This window comes from Chelonia mydas, chromosome 9 (genome assembly GCF_015237465.2).
Source record: "Chelonia mydas isolate rCheMyd1 chromosome 9, rCheMyd1.pri.v2, whole genome shotgun sequence".
Lineage (NCBI taxonomy): Eukaryota > Metazoa > Chordata > Testudines > Cheloniidae > Chelonia > Chelonia mydas.
In genome coordinates this window covers 100528365-100554920 of record NC_057855.1, presented here as the reverse complement: position 1 = coordinate 100554920, position 26556 = coordinate 100528365, and the positions used below count along the sequence as shown (strand labels likewise).

The 26556-nt window shown below is 45.5% G+C and overlaps 1 protein-coding gene across 1 annotated transcript in view; it reads left to right on the top strand.

Moving 5' to 3' along the window:
* Positions 1-26556, top strand: part of TEX11 (testis expressed 11) — a 134484-nt gene that overhangs the window by 90079 nt on the left and 17849 nt on the right. The window contains exons 21-25 of the mRNA XM_027818533.3: positions 696-782; positions 3171-3241; positions 14916-15032; positions 16384-16456; positions 26337-26486. Coding sequence (XP_027674334.3) covers positions 696-782; positions 3171-3241; positions 14916-15032; positions 16384-16456; positions 26337-26486 — 498 coding nt within the window. The remainder of the gene's footprint in view (positions 1-695; positions 783-3170; positions 3242-14915; positions 15033-16383; positions 16457-26336; positions 26487-26556) is intronic.

Genomic DNA, 26556 nt, shown 5'->3' with positions numbered 1-26556 from the left:
CACTCCTGCTAATACATCCCAGAATGATGTTTGCTTTTTTTTGCAACAGTGTTACACTGTTGGCTCATATTTAGCTTGTGATCCACTATGACTCCCAGATCCCTTTCTGCAGTACTCCTTCCTAGGCAGTCATTTCCTATTTTGTAAGTGTGCAATTGATTGTTCCTTCCTAAGTGGAGTACTTTGCCTTTGTTCATGTTGAATTTCATCTTGTTTTTTTCAGACCATTTCTCCAGTTTGTCCAGATCATTTTGAATTTTAATTCTATCCTCCACTGAAGAAGTTTCCTCCACTGGACTCAAGTGGGACCCTAAGAATAGTATTTCAGAGGGCTGAGGGGATTAATTTGCATGCCCCAACCTCCTCCCATCAGATTAAGCCAAACCCCACAGACCCCCAGTTGGGCCCCAATGTCAATGAATTTCTTGGTGAAGAGGCATGACTCATTTTGTTTGTATGTCCCTTGTGACAGTCCTGCCTGTCTAGCTGGAAATGCTAGTTTGGGCACATTCTAATGTTTTTCTGTGAGCTCTCTCTAAATATATTAGATCAAACCTATGAGTGGTACCCCACATGCTGAAATACTCAGATTTCTGAAGCCCCATACTGTGTGTTGTAGTTAATATTGGGCATAGGAAATGCAGTTGTTCTGCTCAGGAAATGTTTCATATCTGTCAAATGACATGTTTCTGCAGCACATCAGAGACTTGCTGAGTCTTTCACAGAAGGGAGTATGACACTGGATATGAGGACCCATGAGGCTCACTGGTTTAGAAAAATAGGTGAGTAGCACTGCCAGCATGTAAACAGAGGGAGGAAAGGGCAAAGGGTTGGGAATAAAAACCAGTGTGTGAAGAACTAACACTTGGTGATCTCTGACTCTTCCTGCAACAAAGTTTTGACTTACAGAATAAATTTCTTATGGAAACTTAGGGCTTGTCTACATTTAACGGGGGATTGACGTGCGGCAATCGATGCATTGGCGGTCGATTTAGTGGCTCCATTGAAGACCTACTAAATTGACCGCAGATCGCTCTCCCGTCGACTCCTGTACTCCACCTGAACAAGACACGCAAGGGGAGTTGACGGGAGAGCGTCTCCCTTCGACATTGCGTAGTGTGGACCCTGCGGCAAGTAGATCTAAGTACGTTGACTTCAGCTACGTTATTCACGTAGCTGAAGTTGCGTAACTTAGATCTATCTCCCCCCATAGTGCAGACAAGGCCTAAGTTCTGATTTAGGGAAGGCATGACCCAGGGAAGAGGGTAACATGCAGGTCAGAATCTGCAAATCACTGTAGAATCTGAGCAGCTGATTGGGCCAGTTAGATACTCAGATTCTTCAGTGATGGGAATGACATAACTATCAAGAGGGATAGATCACTGATGAATCTTTATGGGAGTGGTATGCTTAATTCTCTTCTGAATGTACTTGTCAGTATAGAAACTGTATGCAGAGCAGTCTGAAATGATTGCCTTTTATGGCTCTGGGGATGGTATTGGATACTTTCAGCTAGATTCTGTGTAAATCTGTAGTAAATCCATTAAAGTTAAAGATTTCAGAGTAACAGCCGTGTTAGTCTGTATTCGCAAAAAGAAAAGGAGTACTTGTGGCACCTTAGAGACTAACCAATTTATTTGAGCATGATGCATCCGATGAAGTGAGCTGTAGCTCACGAAAGCTCATGCTCAAATAAATTGGTTAGTCTCTAAGGTGCCACAAGTACTGCTTTTATTAAAGTTAAAGGAATTATTCTAGTTTCATACTGGAGCAATTTAGATCAGAATCTGTCTTTTCTTTATTCAACTTGATGTGATTGGATTTAATGGCAGAATGATTAGTTATTGAAATAACGGATTTGAAATCATGAATAATCTATATTAATAGCATCTACTGACAGTATTTCCTGCTGTTGTTAAATGAGCCCTATGACGGGTTCAATCACAGAGACCCCCTTGGGACTGTCACCTGACGTGCTGAAGTTACCTCTGAGCCCATTTTCCCTGCCAGCTTGGGACTCCAGAACCCTGCCTTGTTGACCCAGACATGCTAGCCTGCTGCAATACAGACCCAGGGTTGGTCCATGCCCCCAAAGCTGCAGACTTTAACCAAAAACTGCTCAGCAGGTCACCTATCTCCAGCACCCAGACACCCAGCTCGCAATGGGATCCAAACCCCAAATAAATCCGTTTTACTCTGTATAAAGCTTATACAGGGTAAACTAATAAATTGTCCACCCTCTATAACACCGATAGAGAGATATGCACAGCTGTTTGCTCCCCCAGATATTAATCACTTACTGTGGGTTCACTAATAAACAAAAGTGATTTTATTAAGTATAAAAAGTAGGATTTAAGTGGTTTCAAGTGATAACAGACAGAACAACGTGAGTCACCAAGCAAAATAGAGCAAAACCACGCAAGTCTAAGCTAATACATTAAGAATTTGTTTACAGGTAAAATCTCACCCTTAGAGATGTTCCAATAAGCCTCTTTCACAGACTAGACTTCTTCCTAGTCTGGGCCCAATCTTTCCCCTGGTACAGTCCTTGTTAGTTCCAGCTCAGGTGGTAATTAGGGGATTTCTCATGACTGGCAGCCCCCTTTGTTCTGTTCCACCCCCTTTTATAGCTTTAGCCCAAGGCGGGAATCTCTCTGGGTCCCCACCCCTCCTTCTAAATGGAAAAGCACCAGGTTTAAGATGGATTCCAGTATCATGTGACATGGTGACATGTCACTGTAAGATCTCATTCTTCATTACACAGGAAGGCTTGCAGGTAAATAAACCCATTCACAACCAAATGTCCGAGTCAGTGGGATCCATCAAGATCCTAAACCACCATTAATGGCCCACACTTTGCATAATTACAGTAGGGTCTCAGGGTAATTCTTTCATATTTCTAGTTTCAGATACAAGAATGATACATTCATACAAATAGGATAAGTAGGTTATAACATTTGTAATGATACCTTACAAGAGACCTTTTGCATAAAGCATAATCCAGTTACATCATATTCACATTCATAAAGCATGTGGAGTGCAACGTCACAAGCCCCATGTTTAAAATTTAATACTGGGCCCGAAATGCCTGTCACTGGAGATTTTATGGGCACAGATTATACCAGGCTGAAGGTTTTTATTCTAGTCTCCTGTCTTATTGATTTTATAAGCTTGGAACTTGGCTGTACAGTTCGAGAACTGCCCAGGAACAATGAGGGATTTCTTTGTACTGTCGTTCAAGGTATGTGCTCTGCCTAGTATTATCTGTGATGTGATAGATGATGTCGTGCAGCTGGCTTTGTTACAAGCTCCAAACAAATACATCAGATGTTTCCTTAGAGCAGTGCTACTCAAAATGGGTCCGCGAGCCATCGGCTGCCAGTATGCGCGCACATTGGAAAAAAAAATTGCCGGTTCCCCACATCAGATAGCTTGAGAAGCACTGCCTTAGAGAGCTTCACTTGGGTACCCTGGGGGTTAGATGCTTTGGTCACACAGAGGAAAATCAGTGACAACTTCAGATTTTGGAATTATAGTCACACTTTACGTTATGTGGTTTAAAAACTGGAATTCAAAACATTTAAATTAAAAGGACAATTTCAAACACCAGGTGATCACTGAAGTTTGGCCACTGATGCAAATCTATTACATAGACAACTCTTCTCCATCTCCTCTGCATGCAGAACTCCCTATTAGCATTATGGTTTATATACATGTTAATAGAGAGGGGCCCCAAAGTTGTTAGACCTCTGATGTTGTAAATAATCCTCTGGTTTAATTAATACGCATTGTCCAGTGTACTACACCTGATTAATTACTAAGAACCTAATTGTTAAGGTTCAACCATCATCCATTCAGTAGGATATTCATGTACTTATCAATTACATACACATTATACCTCAGTAAATACACTTTTAATAATCAGTTCTTCAAGTATTGTCCTGTTGGGTGCTCCACTTCAGGTATACTCCCACCCCTTGCACCTTTAATTGGAGGTTTTTGGTGGTGGTGCCTGTTCGGCCATGCACACACCCTATGGTTTCTTGTGCCCCATGCTGAGGCTATACATGGTTGCATGGATAAGCTACCCTCAGTTTCTTCTCAACTGTCTCTGCCTGAGATGGAGCACTAGTGTGCCTGACTTTCAAAGTCTCTTAGCCTAGTTGCCCTTCTTTAGCTTCTTGTTTTTTCTTTAGTTATTTCATTTACTTTTTATTTAGGAGTTTAGGGGGGACTTTCTCCTGATCCCTTTTCCCTTTTGGGAGGGAGACATTCCCCTGTTACATACTGTTGTCCTGGGATATGCTAGACTCTCCAGGTGTCAAGTGGTGCATTTCTTGCCGAGAGGCCATCCTTGTCAGTGACGGGCATTCCTGTTGTATCTGCTGCGTGGGAGAGTCTCAGATCCTCCAAAAGTAATCCATCTGCACTTCTTTTTAGGGCAGGGCAAGAAAAAACCAGGACCTAAAAGTGAGACTCCTAATGATGGAGCATTCCCTCCAACCAGCCTCAGATCCAGGCTTGCCCCCCAGACATCAGTTGCTGAATTAAGATAGTGCCATGTTCATCTGGGTCTACCGAGATAAATCCATGGAGAAGACCCAACGAAAATAGTCATTCTCCACAGAAAAAGTCAAACGCAAAAAAGACCTTGGTCCCTGCAGAGCAAGGGGACCTCATGTCCCACCCTGGATATGGCTGTGGCTCCAGACACTTGGTATGGATCCTGTTCCTGGGGTTCTGGGCTCAGCAGAGAAAAAGGGCAGCAAGCATGCCTCGGTAACTAAAACCTTTGGTGCCGCACAAGCAGGACACTGCCTTATCAAATCGTTCCACCTCTAAGAGAACGGAACCCACAACTCCTTCAGTACTATCTACATCTAAATTGACCACTGAGATACCGCAAAGACACCATGCCTCTCATATGATCTTGGAACCCCCCATGGCATTCTCATTGGTATTGTCCACTTTGACTGGAGTGGACTTGCCAGAGCAGCATATACTCTCGGTACCGACAACAGAACAGGTCCTCGCACTCCAAACCCAGCCGGTACCTCAGGAGTTTGGATTCTTGCTGGATCTGTTTGTTTCGGAGGAGCTGGAGTTTCCCTTGTTAGTTGGTACTGAGAGATTATTGGTACCGAGACAAGCCCAGTCACCAATGTGGGACATTTCTCCAGTGCCACTTGATTCTCACTTTCAGAGTATGCTGGAACTCCCCTTCTTGAAGAGGAGGAATTTTCCTCCAATTCGAATATTTTGATCTAGGATTCCTCTGACACTTCAGACAAGGGATTTCTATCCTGGCACTTTTGAGAAGATGGGGGAGTTGCACCAAAGACAGACCCATGTTCCCCCGACCTGGTTCAAGCACCAGGTGATGCCATCACCAATGCCTTTTGGACCTCTCCAGTGGCCATATTGGGATCCTTGGGCGACATATCCTCAGCAATTATCCCATGCCCCTCGTCTCTCTCATGGGGAATGCAGAGTGACATGCTCCCCTACTCAAGCTGTGCCTCCTCCATTACCTCAGGCACAAAAATCTTTTAGCAGGAGGCTCGGGTAGAGAAAGAGGGAACTCCCCAAACAAATATTTCTTCATCTTCCCCAATGAAGTGGCTATGCTTCTCCCACTGACCGTGACTGATGACTTCACACATGTCCAATAGTTAATGAAGCATGTTGCGGAGTCCCTCCATATTCCCTTGGAAGAAGTCATGGAGTCAAAACATAAGCTTCTGGACATCCCCCAGTGGACTGCCTCTACCCGAGTTGCCCTGCCTATTAATGAGGCTCTGATGGATCCTACAAAATCCATCTGGCGGACTGCTGCAACAATTCTGCTGATCTGTAAATGGGACAATAAGAAATAATATGTCCCAGCTAAAGACTCTGAATTTCTGTTCATCCGTCCAACTCTGAACTCCCTGCAGCAGTGAACAAATGTGCCAGACAACATTATGCAAAGGCCACACCATATGATAAGGACCAAAAATGCCTCGATCTATTTGGCAGAAAGACCTACTCATCCATGACTCTTCAATTTAGGATCATCAACTCTTAAGTTTTTATGGCTAAATACTATCACTCAAATTATGCCAAATTCATCACTTTTATTGAGCATTTGCTGGGTGATCAGCATGACCAGTTTCAGGCTATTATTGACTCATGTCATCTGTTAGCTAGAACATTGCTACGTCTCGTTGGATACATTCGACGCTGCCGCTCAATCCATCTCTACTGCAGTAATCATGAAGAGGGCATCCTGGCTCCATATGTCTGGAATCTCAAGGGAGGTCCTAAACACTGTTGAGGACCTTCCCTTCAGTGGTCTCAAACTGTTTTCTGAGTTCTCTGATGATTTGCTGCATACTTTTAAGGATTCCAGAGCCATGCTGAGATCTCTCGGGATTTACAGATCTACAAACAAACGAAGATTTAGTAGATCCCAGATGGCTGAAAGATCCCAGCATGCTTCATTCTCAGGATCCCAGAGACTGTATGAACTGCATAAGAAAAAATTGAGATTCCAGAGAAAGGAGCCACTTGCTCCCTATATGCCTGCTGCTGAACCATCATCGTCACTTAAGCACTACTTTTAATGGCCTGGTCAAGGTCCTGAAACTATCCCACAACACTGAGATGCATGTATACCATTTTACCCGTCTTTCACCTTTTGGAAACCATCTCTCCACTTTCTTTCTGCATAGGAGAGACTCCCATTGGACAAATGGGTGCTGGAGGTTATAAGATTAGGTACGCGATCCATTTTACCTCCCTCCCCTATACCCAGTCCCCTTCCCTGTCCCTCTGTCGGGAGCCCTCTCATGAGCCCCTGTTAAAGCAAGAAGTTGACTCACTTCTACAAATGGGTGCTGTAGAACCAGTTCCTGTTCAGCTCAGAGGGAAGGGGTTTTATTTTAACCACTTTCTAACCACTTCCTGAAAAAGAACAGAGGGGCAGAGACTCATTTTAGATCTAAGGCAGGGGTCTCAAACACGCGGCCCGCGGGGCTATTTCCTGCTGCCCGCCAGCTCCCCGCGGTCCCCACCCCCGAACGTTTACCTAGAGAGGCTCCAGCCCGACGCGCACCGGGGACAGGGCAGGTTCTCTGCCTGCTTGCCCTGCCCCCACACCGCTCCAGGAAGTGGCTGGGACCTGGGGGAATGGGGTGCACAGGGGTCTGTGTGTTGCTCTTTCTCCAGGCACCGCCCCCAGCAGCTCCCATTGGCCTATGGGAGCTCCTGGGGACGGTGCCTGGAAGCAACAGCAACGCATAGACCCCTGTGCCCCCCCTCCCCCAGGTTCTGGCTGCTTCCCGGAGTGGCGTGGGGGCAGGCAGGGAGCCTGCCCTGCCCCGGTGCGCACCGGGCCAGAGCCCGCCCCCCGAACCCTTCTTGCAGCCGAACCCCCTGCCCTGAGCCCCCTGCTGCACCCCGCACCCCTTCTGCATCCCGACCCCCTGCCCTGAGCCCCTGCCGCACCCTGACCCCCTGCCCTGAGCCCCCTGCCACACCCCTCCTGCACCCTGACCCCCTGCACTGAGCTCCCTGCCGCACCCTGCACCCTGACCCCCTGCTGCACCCCTCACCCCTCCTGCACCCCACACCCCAACTCCCTGCCCTGAGCCCCCGCCACACCCTACACCCCTCCTGCAGGTGGTGGAGGAGGGGGTGGAGTTGGGGTGGGGATTTCAGGGAAGGGGTTGGAATGGGGGCAGGGAAGGGGTGGGAAGAGGCGGGGCAGGGGCGGGGCCTCATGAAAGGGGTTGAGTGGGGGCAGGGCCGAGGGTGACTGGTGGGGAGATGTCAGTAACGCGGCCCTTGCGCCAATGCACTAGTCCTCATGTGGCCCTTGTGGTCATTTGAGTTTGAGACCCCTGATCTAAGGGCTTGTCTACACTGGCACTTTACAGCACTGCAACTTTCTCGCTCAGGGGTGTAAAAAAACGCCCCCTGAGCGCAGCAAGTTTCAGTGCTGGAAAGCATCAGTATAGACAGTATAGACAGCTACACCCCTCGTGGAGGTGGGTTTTTTAGAGTGCTGGGAGACCTCTCTCCCAGCGCTCTGTAGTGACTACACAAGCCACATTAAAACGCGGTCGCAGCAGCGCTTTAGCATTGCTAGTGTAGAGTAGCCCTAAGAGTCTCAAACAACTTTGTTAGGTCTCAAAAATTCAGGATGGTATCTGGCACAGCTGTAATTCTGTCATTAGAACCAGGAAAATGGTTTATGACCCTCGATCATAATAGGATGCCTATTTTCATATTGCAATTAACCTATCTCACAAATGATTCCTGTACTTTTCAGTAGGCCAGGATGACTTTTAGTATTGAGTACTCCCATTCAGCCTTTTGTCTGCCCCAAAAGCATTCTCAGTGGTGCTGGAGGTGGTCACAGCTTATCTCTGACATCGGGAAATTATTGTTTTTCCATACTTTGGCAACTGGCTACTCAAGAGCTAGTCTTACAATGAGGTCTTTGACACCATAAAGATGATGAGACCCTATTCCATGAGCTAGGGTTGCAGCTCAACATTGAGAAATCCATTTTGAGCCCAGTAGAAAGAATAGAGTTCATGGGAGTCTCCTTGGGCACTATTTCAGACAGGGCTTATCTTCCCTCCAACAAATTCTTGACATTAGAAAATCTCATCTCAAAGATTCAAGTCAGTCTACAGACATCAATAAGAAGTTGTCTTCAATTACTCAGACCCATGGCAGCCTGCACCTTTGTGATGCCATATGCCAGCTTCCAGAGGTGGTTCAGTACTGTTTATACTCTGAACAAACACAGTGTGAGCAAATTAGTGTTGGTCCCTCATCAGGTACAAGACTCTCTCCATTTCTGAAGGGACCCAGACAATGTCTGCATGGGAATTCTGTCAGCGTAACAATGGATGCATCCCTCATGGGTTGGGGACACATTTGGGAACTCTCACCACCCAGAGCAAATGGTCTGCCCAAGAGACGTGACTACACGCCAACCTCCTTAAACTGAGGGCAGTCAGGAATGCCTGTATCTGCTTCCTGCCTGTAATCAGGAACAAGTCTATAAAGATTCTGACAGACAACATAGTTGGCATGTTCTATATCAACAGATATGGAGGAGCCAGGTCCCCTTCCCTTTGTGCCAAAGTGGTAAAGTTCTGGAAATGATGCATAGCCATTTCCATCCTTATTTTGGCAACTTACCTTCTGGGGATACAGACCAGCTTAGCAGATGACCTTGGTAGGCATTTCTCCCAGACCTACAAATGCGAGTTGGATCCTCAAATTCTCAGTCAAATTTTTCAGACTTGGGTGTCTGTCCCCCCCCCCCAGAAATAGACCTCTTTGCCATGGTGTCCAACAAGAAATGCAAAAAAATGTTTTCAAGGGGGAACTTGGGTACTCTCTCTTTGGGAGGTGCCTTCCTCCTTCCATGGACAGGAAACCTTCTGTATGCTTTTCCCCCAGCACCGTTTATTCTGAAAGTGATCAGCAGGATCAAACCCAACAGAGCCAGAATTATACGCTCTGAGCAGGGGGCGGGACTAGAACCTCCTGAGGTCCCTTCCCACCCTGATATTCTGTGATTCTGTGATTCTATTTTAATAGTCCCAACATGTCCAAGACAGAGATGGTATCCTTACCTGATTCACCTAGGTGACTGTCAGGTGATCAGCCTCCCATCCATTCCTCATCTTCTTTCCCACGGCACCGGCTGTACTTTTCATCCCAACCTGAAGATACTTCACCTCAGAGCTTGGCTCCTTGATGGTTCATGGGACTAGAATCAACTTGCTCCAAGAAAGTAAACAGGCATAATTGAACATTGGGAAAGAGTCTACAAAGTACACTTATCTCCGCAAGTGGAAAAGATTCAGCCTGTGGTGTCCAGTGAGGTGTTCCTTCGGTTTATTCTTCTCTCTCAATCAGTCCCTGATTAGCGCCTACAGCTAAAAAGATGGAATTATCTATGAACTCTATCTGGGTCCACTTGACTATAACAGCTTTTCATTTAGTAGCTGAGGGATTCTCATTCTTTACCCATCCTACAACTGTAAGGGTTCTTAGAGGATTGGGGAACATTTTTCGCCAAGTTAAGAAACCCACACCTTTCTGGGATTTGAATTTAGTACTTAAATGCCATATGAGGCCTCCCTTTGAGCCAATGGCTACATCTTTCCTCATCAGTTTATCTTTTAGACAGCATTTTTGGTTGCTTTCACCTCAGCTTGTAGGGTGGGAGAAATAGGGTTTCTATGGCAGATTCTCCATTTTATAGTATTTTCCAAGGATAAAGTTTCATTATGCCCACACCCTAAATTTTTACCCAACATGTCATATAAATTTCGCATCAACCAGGTTATCCACCTTCTGTTTTTTCCCCAAGCCGCATCAGATGAGAGAGGAGGCAGTTTTGCACACTTTGAACGTTAGGAGGGTGGTAGGCTTTTATGTAGACAAAACTAAATCACTCAGGAAATCACCCAGACTGTTTGTGGCTATTGCAGATAGATCCAAAGGTTCGACGATTTCCACCCAGAGACTCTCTAGGTGGATCTCTGACTGTATCATATTGTGCTATAAATCGTCAGATATACAGGTTCCTTCTAGAGTTTTGGCCTGTTCCACAAGATCTCTATCTACTTCTATGGTATTACACAAGAATGTCTCTATTCTGGACATTTTGTAAGGCTACTATTTGGTCTTACATACATACCTTCTTCAACCATTATTCAGTGGTTTAGTCTTCTAGATGCTGCTGTTGGAAATGCTGGGTTGTCTTGAGTCTTGACTTGGCTCTGAAGTTCCTCTCTCCAGCCTGGGGTACTGCTCAGTAATCACCTTGGTAAGCACCACAGGGGCCCTACTGAAAGAGGGAGAGGTTACTCACCCTGTGCAGTAACTGGAGATGTGTCCCTCTACGGGCGCTCCACTACCCATCCTCCTTATTCTCTGTTTTGGAGAATCCTCTGGGGACATCATGGTAGAGAAGGAACTGAGGGCGGTTCGCCCGGGCAGCCCTGTATAGCCTCAGAGTGGGGAATGAGGAAGCATAGGGCACATGCACAGGCCGAATAGGCACTACCACCAAAAATCTCTGATTAAAGGCGCCTGGGGTGTGAGTATGCCTGAAGTGCTGCATCCACAGGGACACGTCTCAAAGAAATCTACGTACTGCACAAGGTGAGTAACCTCTCCTTATTCATACTCCTGTAATTATCCAAATAAACTTACACTTTGTTATGTATAAAATATACCAGAAATACGTTGTATTACAATTACCTGAAGTCTGGTCTATAAACAACTCCTCTCTGTAGAACAGCGTTCTGTACAGGACAGGTTCATCCCAGCCAGCTACCTGAACACTTGTGACTTGAAGCTGAAGCTAAAAGCAGGGTTCTAGGAATACTGTTTAATCTTCAAAACTACACAACCATCTGTCAATCCTGATTTCAGAGCAAGTGCAGCATTATCTGTTCTACCAGTAAAGGTGGGCAAACAAGGGCTTCTTTAGCTGGGAAAAGCTGTCAATGAGAAGAACACAGACATGTAGTTTAAGCCCCAAATCTATGAGGGGAAGGATATTTCCAGATATCTTAGACTTACTGAATAATTTAAGGTTTCAGAGTAGCAGCCGTGTTAGTCTGTATCCTCAAAAAGAAAAGGAGGACTTGTGGCACCTTAGAGACTAACAAATTTATTTGAGCATAAGCTTTCGTGAGCTACAGCTCACTTCATCGGAAGAGCTGCTATTTGGTGGAGGTTTGAAATAGTGTGAACTCCCGCAGTTACTGTAATGTCCAACCCCTTCTGGGTATCTGTGTACTTACCGCCCAAAATGTTGTGATAAATGTGTCCTTCTCCAGAACCTCCTAGTGGAGGCACAGCATGTGTGTGACAGTCAGAGTCCCATCGAAGATTAGTTTTCATTGCATCTTCAGAAGACTCTGATTTTCAGACTATTGTAGGGATGTCAGGCTGGGACAACTGACTTGTGGAGATTTCAAAATTCTCAGTGAATCACATACTTGAATTCTATTCAGGTTCTAATATATCCCTCATCATAGTAGTAATTGAATATCTTCCAGAAGTGTGGTAAGCGATGTGACTAGACCCTGTCATGTGTGGTTCATTCTTTCTGTATTCCTCTCCCCAGGGAGGAGAGTTTCTGTGTCTGGGGGTTATTTCTTTTTTTCAAAGTAATGTAGTATATTAAATGTACACTGTGCTCTATGTTTATATTAACAAGGCAGGTAGAATTGTACCTTGCACCAGGAGTGGAAGGATAGTGAGGGTTATGATGGTCTTTAGTGCCTGTGGGTGTATGTTCCACAGTTCGATATTGGCCCCTGAGAAAGTTCTGTCTCTTTCACAGATGAGCCTTACCTATGCAATTTTATTGTATTGTAGTTTTGGTCCTCATCCCAACTTTATGCTGTAAGGCATTGTGGGAACAAAGGATTGAGTGCCTTAAAAAGTGACTGAATGAATATCCATCAACGTAAGAGAGAGAGAGAGAGTTTGGATTAAACTTATTTACACTAGTCTAAATCTGGCATAATTTCATTGAAATCATTAGAGTTATTCCAGATTTTCACTGTTGTAACAGATCAGAATCTGGCCTAAAGACTTTAAAATCTGTCTTAAAATAAATTCAAAATCAGGGAGTTTCCCCTGGAAATAGTGAGACTTGCCAGATCCGCACATAGAGCCCTTAGAGTCATAGATTCATAGATATTTAGGTCAGAAGGGACCATTATGATCATCTAGTCTGACCTCCTGCACAATGGTCTGACCTCCTGCATATGGCGATCAGCTAAAACCTGAGCATATGGGCAAGATTCACCAGCCAAATACTACAGAAAATTCTTTGCTGGGTAACTCAGATCCCACCCCATCTAATATCCCATCACAGGCCATTGGGCCTATTTACCATAAATATTTAATTACCAAAAACATGTTATCCCATCATACCGTCTCCTCCATAAACTCCCTTGTTTGGGAGGTGAGAGCCTTTTGCGTACTAGAGACACATTTTAAAATAAGTGTTGCCATTTTCAGAATGGGAAGGCATATTTGGAGGTTGCACAATGTCCCTGTAAACAAAAAACGTCTGTTAATTTCAGTTCTATACAGACCACGGGAAAAAACAATGTCTGCCCATCAGAAAAGGAGAAAGTGATTTTGAGAGCTAGCAATACAGGAAAAATATAAAAGAATGATTGAGAGTATCCATTTAATGTATGTGATGTTATAGCCTTGTTGGTTCCAGGATATTAGAGAGACAAGGTGGATGAGGTAATATCTTTTATTGGACCGACTGCTGTTGGTGAGAGAGACAAGCTTTCGAGCCTAGAATTATAGAATCATAGAATATCAGGGTTGGAAGGGACCTCAGGAGGTCATCTAGTCCAACCCCCCTGCTCAAAGCAGGACTAATCCCCAACTAAATTATCCCAGCCAGGGCTTTGTCAAGACTGACCTTCAAAACCTCAAAGGAAGGAGATTCCACCACCTCCCTAGGTAACACATTCCAGTGCTTCGCCACCTTCCTAGTGAAAATGTTTTTCCTAATATCCAACCTAAACCTCCCCCACTGAAACTTGAGACCATTACTCCTTGTTCTGTCATCTGCTACCACTGAGAACAGTCTAGATCCATCCTCTTCAGTTAGTTGAAAGCAGCTATCAAATCCCCCCTCATTCTTCTCTTCTGCAGACTAAATAATCCCAGTTCCCTCAGCCTCTCCTCATAAATCATGTGTTCCAGTCCCCTAATCATTTTTGTTGCCCTCCGCTGGACTCTTTCCAATTTTTCCACATCCTTCTTGTAGTGTGGGGCCCAAAACTGGACACAGTACTCCGGATGAGGCCTCACCAATATTGAATAGAGGGGAACGATCACATCCCTCGATCTGCTGGCAATGCCCCTACTTATACATCCCAAAATGCTGTTAGCCTTCTTGGCAACAAGGGCACACTGTTGACTCATATCCAGCTTCTCGTCCACTGTAACCCCTAGGTCCTTTTCTGCAGAACTGCTGCCGAGCCATTCGGTCCCTGGTCTGTAGCGGTGCATGGGATTCTTCCATCCTAAGTGCCGGACTCTGCACTTGTCCTTGTTGAACCTCATCAGATTTCTTTTGGCCCAATCCTCTAATTTGTCTAGGTCCCTCTGTATCCTATCCCTACCCTCCAGCGTATCTACCACTCCTCCCAGTATAGTGTCATCTGCAAACTTGCTGAGGGTGAAATCCACGCCATCCTCCAGATCATTAATGAAGATATTGAACAAAACTGGTCACAGGACCGACGCTTAGGACACGCCGCTTGATATCGGCTGCCAACTAGACATGGGAGCATTGATCACTACCCGTTGAGTCCGATGATCTAGTCAGCTTTCTATCCACTTTATAGTCCATTCATCCAGCCCATACTTCTTTAACTTGCTGGAAAGAATACTGTGGGAGACCATATCAAAAGCTTTGCTAAAGTGAACCTGAAGAAGAGCTCTGTGTAAGCTTGAAATTTTGTCTCTCTGACCAGCAGAGGTTGTTCCAATATAAGATATATCCTCACCCGCCTAGTGTCCCTTTAAGTAAAATGTGTCCCCCAGTTGTGCTGTCATTATTGCTGCTGCTGTTGTATAAACCAAGGACAAAACAGAAAGGCCCAGAAGGGTCAGCTTCAACAGAAGTGATGTAATCAGTGCTCTCCAGGTGGAAAAAGATGAGTGGGAAGGAAGGAAATGGTACTTGAGCCTCTGGAAAAGTGTCACAAACAGTGGGAGATAAAGGAAAAATGGAAATGATAAGTAAACTGCCTTCTTTCTATCACTGCAGTAGAAAATGTTTCTTTCTTTGTTGATCGCTAGCCGTGACCTGGCAGTATCTTCGCTGACTATTCATGTTTCTGTTTTAGTTCTCCCAGTTTTGTCCATCTGATACAGCTGTTCTGATTGCCCAGAAGACATGCTTGCTGTTGGCTGCAGCAGTTGATCTGGAAATGGGGCGATGCAGTTTAACACTCACTGAACAGGTAGAGTGCTGGCCCTTTACATATGGGGCAGGTGAACATCTGGCTTTTAATGTACCCTAAACATAGCTTCTTTTGGTGTTTTATAATTCTCAGTTATTTCACGTAGGACGGGAGCTTGAAAATACAATCCTTTCACAATATAGAGTAAATTTTCGTGTTGCTTTACAATCAGTATAAGACATTGGACCAAATTCTCAGCTGCTGTAAATTGATTTTGTTGACTTAGTGGAGCTAAATGGATGTACACTATCAGAGGATCTGGGCCAGTGTCACTGCCCCAAGGAGTTTACATTACAATCTACATTAAGATAACATGTATGAAGGGGTGATGACAAACCAGGGTGGAACAGGAAGATTAAGACTATAGCAGTAGGATTATGCAGTTGCTGAGGTGGTGATGTGAATATTATGAAGGTCACAGTTTTTATTTTCTGATGCATACACACACCCTGGAGGAGAATATTTACATTAATAGGTTGTGGAAGAAGTACAGAAATCTGTTGAGTGGTGATAAGTGCAAAAGTTTGCTGAGCGGTGCTCAGTTCAGTGCTTGGGCCTCTGTCTTTTCTGCAGAGAACACTGCGCAGAAATAGGTTTCTTTTTTAAAAACACTCTGGGAGTGACTGTCCTATGAGTACTAGTCCTAATTGTGACACTACGATCTTGCCTTTGCACCTCTTTGACAAGGAGTGAGAGCCCAGCCATGCAGAACAGACCAGTGCTGCTAGTTGCTCTCATTTTGTTTGCAACCTATGCATGGCCCTTCTTACAGCTATGTATGGTGTCAGGTCATAATACCATTCTGGATTCCAGGGTTTGATTTCCGGTACAAATATAGGTGATAATGCCCTCTGTTACTCTGCCAAGGGGCCTGAGGTTCAGTTTCTCATTCCTGGTCAGATTATCGTGCCCTGTGCTACTGCTGTGCTGGGAACTTGGGTTCAGTGTCTGATACCGGTCTCTTACTCACCAGACGGGCTGCAATCATTGTACTGCATAGACAGGAATGTTCAACTTTTTTGAGAATGTCTTGCACTCAGTAGCAATGTTTTCTGGCTGATGGTTCATATAAGCCATGTCCCTTAGAGTCGTCTTAGTGCTATGTGCCTGGACCAATGGAGCCTCAAGTGTGATGGATCCTTGATGCTTTGAATGGGGTGTAGAGGTCTCTCCTAAAGAAGAAGAAAAAGAAAACTGGGTGCAGATGATGCATTAGAGTTAGCCTGGCTTTTCATTTATTATGTAGCCAGGTACTCTGGAGGCTTCTCTACTGTAGTTTGCTGTGAGATTTATAGTCATGTTTCTTTTTAAAAACATAGTTTAAAAATAATGTATTAATTTTACAAAATAGGTTGAGCTTCTGTCTCAGGCCCTTCATCACATCCAGGCATGCAGGGAAATCTGGAATGTTCTGAAGCTAACAGGTAAGTTAGAAATTCTGTTTGATTATGTAGTATAGCAGTACTTAGAGCCAATGACTAGAGCAGCCTGTACAAAAATTCCCAGGTTCTTTAAAACAAAAGTTTACTCTGCCAAACCTGCTTCCTTGCACTGTGCAGTTTAACAGGAGAAAAAATGCCTAGATTTCCCAATTTAACTAAAGTGGCACATTAGGATTCAAATTAATGGATTAGGTACTATACCAAAAGTCAGAGAACTGTTTGATGCCTTCTCTTCTCTGGATCTCCAGCAGGAAGAGCATACAGGAAGGCTCTGGGGGGAGGGATAGCTTAGTGGTTTGAGTATTGGCCTTCTAAACCCAGGGTTGTGAGTTCAATCCTTGAGGGGGCCATTTAGGGATCTGGGGCAAAAATTGGGGATTGGTCCTGCTTTGAGCAGTGTATTGAACTAGATGACCTCCTGAGGTCCCTTCCAACCCTGATCTTCTATGATTCTAAAAGAAAAACTTGTGTGGGTTCATGTGTTGTTTTCTTGAAGATAATAGAATAAGGATAAGATGTTAGTGTAAACTTTCTCTTGCCATTGCAGGCTCATTATGGGGCACTAAAATGCTCAACATAGTTATAGTGCAAGTGGGAAAAGTAACTTTATGAACAGGACAGGTATTTCAGTATGCAGCCCTCTTAGGACTGAGAATGAATCCCTCTTCTCTTCTCCCAGGCTCTAACCTGACCTGAACCTGAGCTCCTCTAAGTAGGAAGAGGCATATTCATATGGTTCAGCCCTGCCTCTTTTCATTACCACCAGCCAGTGACAGGGTTTGTTATATGCCTGCTTTCCATTAACCTGAGTAACTTGAGTCACTCTCAACTTTCTGTGTGTACCTACATGGCGGCAAGTATTCCTGGATTTTCATAAATGATCTCTCTTCTGCCAGCCATCTCCACCCTCTGACAAACAGAGGCTAGGGACACCATTCCTTATCCATCCCAGCTAATAGCCATTAATGGACTTAGCCTCCATGAATTTATCCAGTTCTCTTTTAAACCGTGTTATAGTCCTAACCTTCACAACCTCCTCAGGCAATGAGTTCCACCGGTTGACAGTGCGCTGTGTGAAGAAGAACTTCCTTTTATTTGTTTTAAACCTGCTGCCCATTAATTTCATTTCGTGACCCCTTGTTCTTATATTATAGGAACAAGTAAATCACTTTTCCTTTTTCACTTTCTCCACACCACTCATGATTTTATAGACCTCTATCATATCCCCCCTTAACCTCCTCTTTTCCAAGCTGAAAAGTCCTAGCCTCTTTAATCTCTCCCCATATGGGACCCGTTCCAAACCCCTAATCATTTTAGTTACCCTTTTCTGAACCTTTTCTAATGCTAGTATATCTTTTTTGAGATGAGGAGACCACATCTGTATGCAGTATTCAAGATGTGGGCGTACCATGGATTTATAGAAGGGCAATAAGATATTCTCCGTCTTATTCTCTATCCCTTTTTAAATGATTCCTAACATCCCGCTTGCTTTTTTGACTGCTGCTGCACACTGCGTGGACGTCTTCAGAGAACTATCCACGATGACTCCAAGATCTTTCTCCTGATTAGTTGTAGCTAAATTAGCCCTCATTGTATTGTATGTATAGGTGGGATTATTTTTTCCACTGTGCATTACTTTACATTTATCCACATTAAATTTCATTTGCCATTTTGTTGCCCAATCACTTAGTTTTGTGAGATCTTTTTGAAGTTCTTCACAGTCTGCTTTGGTCTTAACTATCTTGAGCAGTTTAGCATCATCTGCAAACTTTGCCACCTCGCTGTTTACGCTTTTGATAAGTCCCTTTTCTCTTTTGATAAGTCCCTTTGCACATGCAGTGTAAAATCTACAGGTACTGTTTTATATGCAGTTAATTAACCCCTTCAGTACCATTGGGATAGGGTGAAACACACAGGACAAAACAATACTCAGATAGGCATCATGATGTTTTCTTACGATGATTATCACACAATTGAACTGATTCAGCCTATATCTTGTACAGCACTCGAGAAGTTAACAGCTCAGGGTGGCACATACATAGTTTTCAGCAGGAGATACATACTTGCCATACTGAGTGTATGAAACGGGGTGGGCAACTTTTATTGAAGTGCTGGTGGGAACTGAAATGAATCTGTTAGAGTGGGTCACATTCAGTGGAGTCACTGTGGTGATAAATTTGGCTCACTATGTTGACTGCCTGTTTTCCAAGGAAAAGTGAAATTACAAATCCAGATGACTGTAGTGAGTTGTAATTATGTTGTAGTTGGTAGCACCAGCAAAGAGGAGAGATGACTCTGGAATAATTTCTAAGATGACACAAAACAAAAAACAATACATTTTACTAAATATGTTCTCTTTATTCTTAAAATGACTTTTTTTTTCAAAAGCATCTAATTTTCACACCATATCACATCGGCAAATATTCCTCTTAGCCCACAGGGACTTTTATGTATGGGAATTTATTTTTGCAATCTCCTGGTGGCAATGTGGCATAATGTTTGCTCTTAAGTTTGTGCTGACTATTTTCTGGGTGTCCTGAGTGGGCCAATTTTCAGCTATAGTTTCAAATGTAATCTACTAACAGGAAAGGTTTATTATAAAGAAATAAGAAGAGAGTTGTTAAATGGTAAATCAATCAGATACATACAGAGACTTCAAAGTCCATATATCAGGTTCTTAGCAGTATTGGTGAGTTTGCTGGCTTGAAAGTCCCTCTGGAACACATCCACAGCTTGGATGGATCATTCAGTCCTTTGTTCAATGCTTCAGCTTGTAGAAAAGTTATTCCAGAGGTAAGAAGCAGGAATGAAGACAAAATGGAGAAGATGCAGCTGCTTTTTATATTCTTTTGCCATGTGGCAGGTACTTCCTTTTTCCCAAACACAAGCTTCACAGCACATGGCATGGAAAAGCCTTAGAGTTCTGTGTCCACAGACATGCCCCTGCATGTCTTGCTGACTCATAAGGTGTAGCCCCTGGCTTCTTTCCATAGGTTCATTATACCATTGATGACCCTTGGTGGGCCATCGAACAGGCTAGGCATTGCTGATGCCAATCTGTCTGGGGTAGGGTTGCCAACTTTCTACTTGCACAAAACCAAACACCCTTGCCCTGCCCCACCCCTTCTCCAAGGCCCCACCCATTCTCCCTCCATCTCCTCTCCCTCTGTCACTCACTCTCCCCACCCTCACTCACTCGCTTATTTTCACTGGACTGACTCTGGCGCTTGGGGTGTGGGAGGGGGTGAGGGCTCCGGATGTGGGTATAGGCTCTTGGGTGCAGCCAGGGATGAGGGATTTGGGGTGCAGGAGGGGGCTCCGGGCTGGGGCTGAGGGGCTCAGAGTGCAGGAGGGGCTCTGGGCTGGGGCGCATCAGGGAGGTGAGGGTTCTGGCTGAGGGTGCAGGCTCTGGGGTGGAGCCAGGGATAAGGGATTTGGAGTGCAGGAGGTTGCTTGAGGCTGTGGGGTGGAGCCGAGGAGTTCAGAGTATGGGAGGAGACTGGGCTGAGGCAGGGGGTTGGGGTGTGGGAGGGGATACAGGTGCTGGGCTGGGGGTGCAGAAATGAGCGGTTCAGGGTGCGGGAGGGGGCTCCAGGCTGGGGCAGCCGGTTGGGATGAGGTTACAGGCTCTGGGCTGGGGATCCAGAAATGCGTGGTGCTGACCAGAGCCACCAGGATCCCTTTTCGATCAGGCATTCTGGTTGAAAACCAGATACCTGGCAACCCTAGTTTGGGAGTGTCATCCAGAAACAGCACAAGTTTGGAAATACAGCTGTACCCTACATATCTATAACTCATCATACAAAGGTGATACAAACATATAAATGAGATTATCATACTTGGCCAATTATAACATTTTCGCAGATACCTTACACGGCATATCTGGTCAGATTCATTGCAATTTTATAATATTGGTGTCAATAACATCACAGTGTTCTGCATATTCCATACAGCGTCACATATTCAAATGTCAATCTGATTGTTTTTCAGTTTCCCTTACAAGATTGTAATATCATGGCAACAAGGTCTCCTGAAGGAAGGTACTGCTAGCACTCCTCTTGGCTTCTGGTCGTTACTATGTAGAGGCCTCCTCTGTGTGATTATGTTACTCTTTTTATAATGTGTAGAACAATATTTTAAACTCTGTGAAGCTGCCATTATTTTGCTTAGTGCACCATCTTTATAAGGTGTAAACTATCTGAGCGAACGTGACATGTTTAATGAAAAGGGGCATTTCTGAGCCATCATACTGCTTAAAAGCAATGTCCTTTGTCGAAACAGCAGTATAGGAGCCTTACGTCAGAAGATATTGCTCACTTTCCATTTGACGTCAATACCCATCTAATAAATGGAATAAATTTATTGCTTAATGTTTAATCTTAGGGACAAAGTCTTCTTTCAATGCGAGTGGTGCACACATCTGTGAGCCCAGAATTTTACTCTAATGATTAATCTTAAATTGTTCTGCTTGTTAAAACATGAAGAAAATAGGTTCACAATCCCAGCCTCTCAGAGTCTCATAATGAAGAGTCCCTTTATAGTTAGGAAGCTGTCGGCTGGCTCTGAATAGTCATCTACTTTTCTTTCCAAGAGAGTTCCCAGTTTCTGCAAAGCAAAAAGTGCTTGTCATGTTGGAATATGCAGGGCATGGCTACACTTGCAGATGTAGAGTGCTGGGAGTTAAACCAGTCTTCAGAGACTGCAGCGAGGAAAGTGCTGCTGTGTGTTCACACTGTCAGCTGCAAGCGCAGTGGCGTGGCCACATTTGCAGCACTTGCAGAGGCATTGGGAGCGGTGCATTATGGGCAGCTATCGCACAGAGCACCTCTTCTCATTCTGGCGCTGTGGCTTGTGGGAAGGGCGCAAGGCATCCTGGGTCCTGTCCCAATGCCCCGTGATGCATCGCTTCGCATCCCAGCAATCCCTGTGCTTCCGTCCAGATTTGGTGCCATCTTTCAACGGTTTTTGTACTGCACGCGCTGTCTTCCCTTTTGGTCTGCGGGAATGGATCCCGAACTTGTGAGGAATATGCTGATGGGTCTCACCAGTACGTCACGAATTGCAGTTGAGTTACTCCTTAAGCTAAAAAGTGACAGTGAGGAGTCTGACGATGATGTCGACCGCATAACACATATGACACGAGAGTGCTTGTGGCATTCACAGACATGCTCACCATAGTGGAACGCTGCTTTTGGGCTCGGGAAACAAGCACTGAGTGGTGGGATCACATCGTCATGCAAGTCTAGGATGATGAGCAGTGGCTGCAGAACTTTCGGATGAGAAAAACCACTTTCATGGGACTCTGTGAGGAGATTGAGAGCTGCCCTGACGGTGGAGAAGTGGGTGGCTATTGCAGTCTGGAAGCTGGCAACTCCAGGCAGCTACTGATTGGTCACTAACCAGTTTGGAGTGGGAAAGTCGACCGTTGGAATCATGTTGATGCAAGTGTTCAGGGCCATTAAGCGCATCCTACTCAGAAGAACTGTGACTCTGGGCAACATGCGTGACATTGTGGATTGCTTTGCACAAATGGGTTTCCCTAACTGTGGAGGGGCGATAGATGGCATGCATATTCCAATTCTGGCACCAGACCATGTAGCCTCCGAGTACATAAATTGGAAGAGGTATTTTGCAATGGTTCTCCAGGCGCTTGTGGATCACTGTGAGCGTTTCATGGACATTAACACAGGCTGGTTTGGAAAGGTGCATAACGCACGCATCTTTCAGAACACTGGCCTGTTCAGGAAGCTGCAAGCTGGGACTTTCTTCCCAGACCGGAAGATCACCATAGGGGAAGTCGAAAAATGCCCATTGTGATCCTTAGAGACCCTGCCTACCCTTTAATGTCATGGCTCATGGAACCATAAACTGGGAGCCTTGACAGCAGCAAGGAGCAGTTCAACAACAGGCTGAGTCAGTGCAGAATGACTGTGGAGTGTGTTTTTGGCTGTTTAAAGGGCCGCTGATGCTGTCTGTATGGGAAGCTGGACCTGGCCGATGCCATCATCCCCACAGTTATAGCCGTGTGCTGTACCCTCCATAACATTTGTGAAGGGAAAGGTGAAAGCTTCACTCAGGCATGGACCACAGCCAGAGATCAGGGCTATTAGAGGGGCCCAGCACAGGGCTGTAAGGATTAGGGATGCCTTGAGGGACCAATTCGATGCTGAAAGCCACCAGTAATGTTTGGTGACCTGCACGGGAGTGAAGTGCAGTGGTTCCAATGGTAATAGGCATCTGTGTTTGCTACGTATGATGCACTGACTTGCAGTGCCTCTTGCTTTCCTGGGCTATTCTTTCTTTTACTTAATGCAATAAAGAACGTTTGCAAAGCCAAAAAAATCATTTATTGAAAAAAAACAGGACTGCTGGGGAAACACTCCTGGCATAACATATTTGTGCTGTGTGGGAGGAGGGAAGGGGGCAGGGTGGGGAACAGAACAATCACAGATTTGCGTATGTCCTGTTATCATATTCAGCCTTCCTGTCTGGAGTGCCGTGTAATGAGTGCTGCACTTCAGGCTGGCTCAAATTCATGATGATGGGGGTTGAGTGCAGTGGGTAAGGGTTGTAGTTTGCAGGGTTGGGTGGTGAAGCTACAGGTGTTGGAGGCAGCTGGTGGCAATAAGAAACCAGATGTTGGGGAAAGAGGGTTGGTGGTGACATGGGGGCACAAGGGAAAGAGTTTTGGGACAAGGGCTGCAGCGGGGGTTGGGGGGCAGGCGCAGATCTGCTCTGTCTGCAGTGCTGTGAGTGCCTGCATCGAGTCCACTTGGAGCTCCATAAAGCTTAGGAGCTGCTCCGTGGTTTGTTGCCGGTGATCCACATTCCCCTGGCGGAGCCTCCTTTTGGTCTCCTGCCACTCCTGAACTTTTTGACTTCATGCAGAAGGTCCTCCTTACTTCTTCCAGCTGCTTCCTGATTCTTTGCAGCTTTTCGGCCATTGATAACAAGGACGGCTGGGATCTCAAGGTTGCATCTGTAAAGCCAAAATGCAACACTTAACAGAGGCAGCATTGTTCACATTAGACAGAGCAATGATTCGGCTGAACTTAAAGACAAGCACAGTGCACACAATCGCAGAAAGTGCCCGTCCCAAAGATAGCAAGCGCACATAACCCACAGGGGCCCCGAAATGGTAAGTAACCACGGGGCAAGGGGGACTGATTATTTCAGGGCCGTACTGTCCTCTGGGGTTCTTTGCCTTGGGGAGAGCCAACAGCTGCAGGGGGCCCCGATACTGAACACTGTCCCCACATTTTCCACAGGAGTTCGTCCTGGAAGATATCTCGCTGCTGAGAGTGACCTGGGAAGCAAGGGAGGGTCTTCAACTACAATGCTGCTTCCGTCCTGGCCCTTATGCAGCTTGCCTATGTGCAGCAATGGTCCCCCCAGCCCTGCACGGCACAGTGGTGCGGACATGTTAGCCTGACTGGGACAAGGAGCACAGTAGCTCTACCAAGGAACCTGTGCAAGTGGATTGCCCAGCTTCTGCATGAGACCTTCAGTGAGATAACTGAGGCCGATTACCACGATGTGAGAGACCACATCAACGCCTTATTCCTCATCTAGGCATGCACGCAGCCCTACCCCTTCTTTTTGTAACACTCCTTGCCCCAACAGCCTGCACTGAACAACTTCCTACCCAAAATAAAAGCCGCTTACTGTGCACCTCCTCTGCTGTTTGTTCTTCCACAAGCACCGTCTGCTGCAACTGGCTACCTTCCTCCTGGCTTGAAAACAGCTCCTGGCTGCATGCATCTAGGGATGCCGGGCTGTCCTCTGGCTCTGGACCCGCCTCCTCCTCAGCACCCTCACTCCCCCTTTCTCCTCCTGCCTTGTTGCTCTCTGGGCTGCCATGGCCTCTGAAGTGTCCATGGTGCTCTTCGAATTGGAGGTGGGGTCGCCCCCAAGTATCTTGTCCAGCTCTTTGTAGAAACAGCAGGTCATGGGCGCAGCACCAGTGCGGCGGTTTGCCTCCCGCGCTTTGTGGTGGGCATTCCGCAGCTCCTTCACTTTAACCCTGCACTACACTGCGTCCCAGTCATGGCCCCTTTCTATCATGGCCCTTGATATCTGCCCGTAGGTATCATAATTCCTACGGCTAGAGTGCAGCTGGGACTGGACAGCTTCCTCCTCTAAACAGTGATGAGGTCCAGCACCTCGCCATTGCTTCATATGTTATACCAATAAAATAAAAACCAGCAGGATCTTATTAAAGGGAATAAGGCAAAATGCCACACTTATTGTGAATACAGAAAGAATCACAGTAAGCAGTTAGTTATAGCTATAACATTCCATTCAGTTTCATATTTATTCACACATTCATTCATACACACACACACACACACAGGTTCTGCAAGGTTGTTATCATAGTTACCAGCCTTAGAGTTGCTCGTGCCAAGCCACTGGCCAGGTGGCCTGGACATGAGGAGGGAGCAGGGCCTTGTCAGATGCACATCTGATGCTCCTGGAAGTTGGTTTGCAGAATCAGACCCCAAAGTTTTCAGTTTCTAGAGTCCATTTTTTAGGAATTTATTTCTATGCCAGTCTATGGGAATTGCTTCATCATGCTGTTGCTGAATCAATCAGCAGATGGCACATTCCTGACGGCTCCGTGCTTGTTCTTCGGTTCTCCCATCCTTGAGGCTGTTGGGTGGATTCTAGTCTGCGCTCCGGGGGTCCTCTGGTTGTTTCCAGTTGACGCCTTCTTCAGCCGATCGACACTGGATTCTTAGGCTGGCACCTCCCTGATCATTTATTATCCACACCAAGCATCCATCCACATACATCCTCTATCTCTATTTTAATCACAATTGTTAACAAAGCGAGATGAATACAACAAAAGGGCGGGGAGTCTCTGTGTGTTGTTTCAAAGTATCGCTTTGAGTTGCTCTCTCTGGGTGAGTAGTTGTTACAAAGTATTGCTTTGAGAACAGACTCTGTCTTAGGATGTACTAACACAATTAGCAGCTTGCAAGTTTCACGCAGAGAGGGAGAGAAACAGTAAAAACAAGAGACCAAAAACCAAGAGACCTCTTAATTAGTAATACCCTGGAATTTAAATTATGGGGAATCAAACTCATTTGTGATTTTAATACAGAACTTCTTTAATATGATCCAGCATAACACATACTGGGGATCACCTGGCATGTGGAGGCATGGTCACCTGGAAAGATGTGCTGAGAGGACTGTACGCCTTGCTGAGCAAACAGGAAGGGGAATTTCAAAATTCCCAGAGAATTTAAAGGGCGAGTCTGACGGTTGGTCGCTTGAGGGCAGGGCAATAGAGTTCAAAGTGATGACCAGAGTGGCTAGAACAGGCATTGTGGGACACTTTATGGAGGCTGATAAGAGCGCATTAATAGACCAGGGTGTCCACACTGGCACCGCGGCGCTGCAGCCGGGGCACAGCAAGCGTTATGCTTCTCGTGGAGGTGGATTACCAGGGGCACTCCAGCCACAGAGTCCGGACGCTCTACATGCCTTGCCAGTGTGGACACCTCAGGAGTGAGGGCACCCGAGGCTGATTTAATGCGCTCCAACTCACAAGTGTAGCCAAGGCCTAAGAAAGTTGCTTGCTTTTGAGATAGTCCTCTCTAAGTAGGTGTAATTTACTCGGGATTATTCACTCCAGATTAATGCCGGGAGAAAACTTCAGGAGTTTAATCTGTGCTGTATGTATTTATGCGGTTCAAACATGATCATTAAACCTCATAGTTTGTTCCTTACTGTTAAGTCTCAGTGCCTTGGTTTAAGGATTTTCCTGGTACTGAGGGCAAAGCTGCACCTTGCAGCTTCATTTCATAAACTGACTGTAACAGATTGACTAATAACAGGCAATACTGTGTGTCCTCTGCAGGAGATTTCTCCAAAGACCCAACAGACACATTGCTGCTGGTTTATGAATTTGAAGCAAGAGCCAAACTCAATGATCCAGAACTGGACAGCCTGCTGGAATTGGTGTGGGAACTGCCACAAATAGAGACTAAGATTCTAGAAACCATTGCTTGTAAGGGCCCTATTTACATTTCCATAGTTATTAAGGTCATGTAAAGAAACTTGGCCATGACTGCATCTTA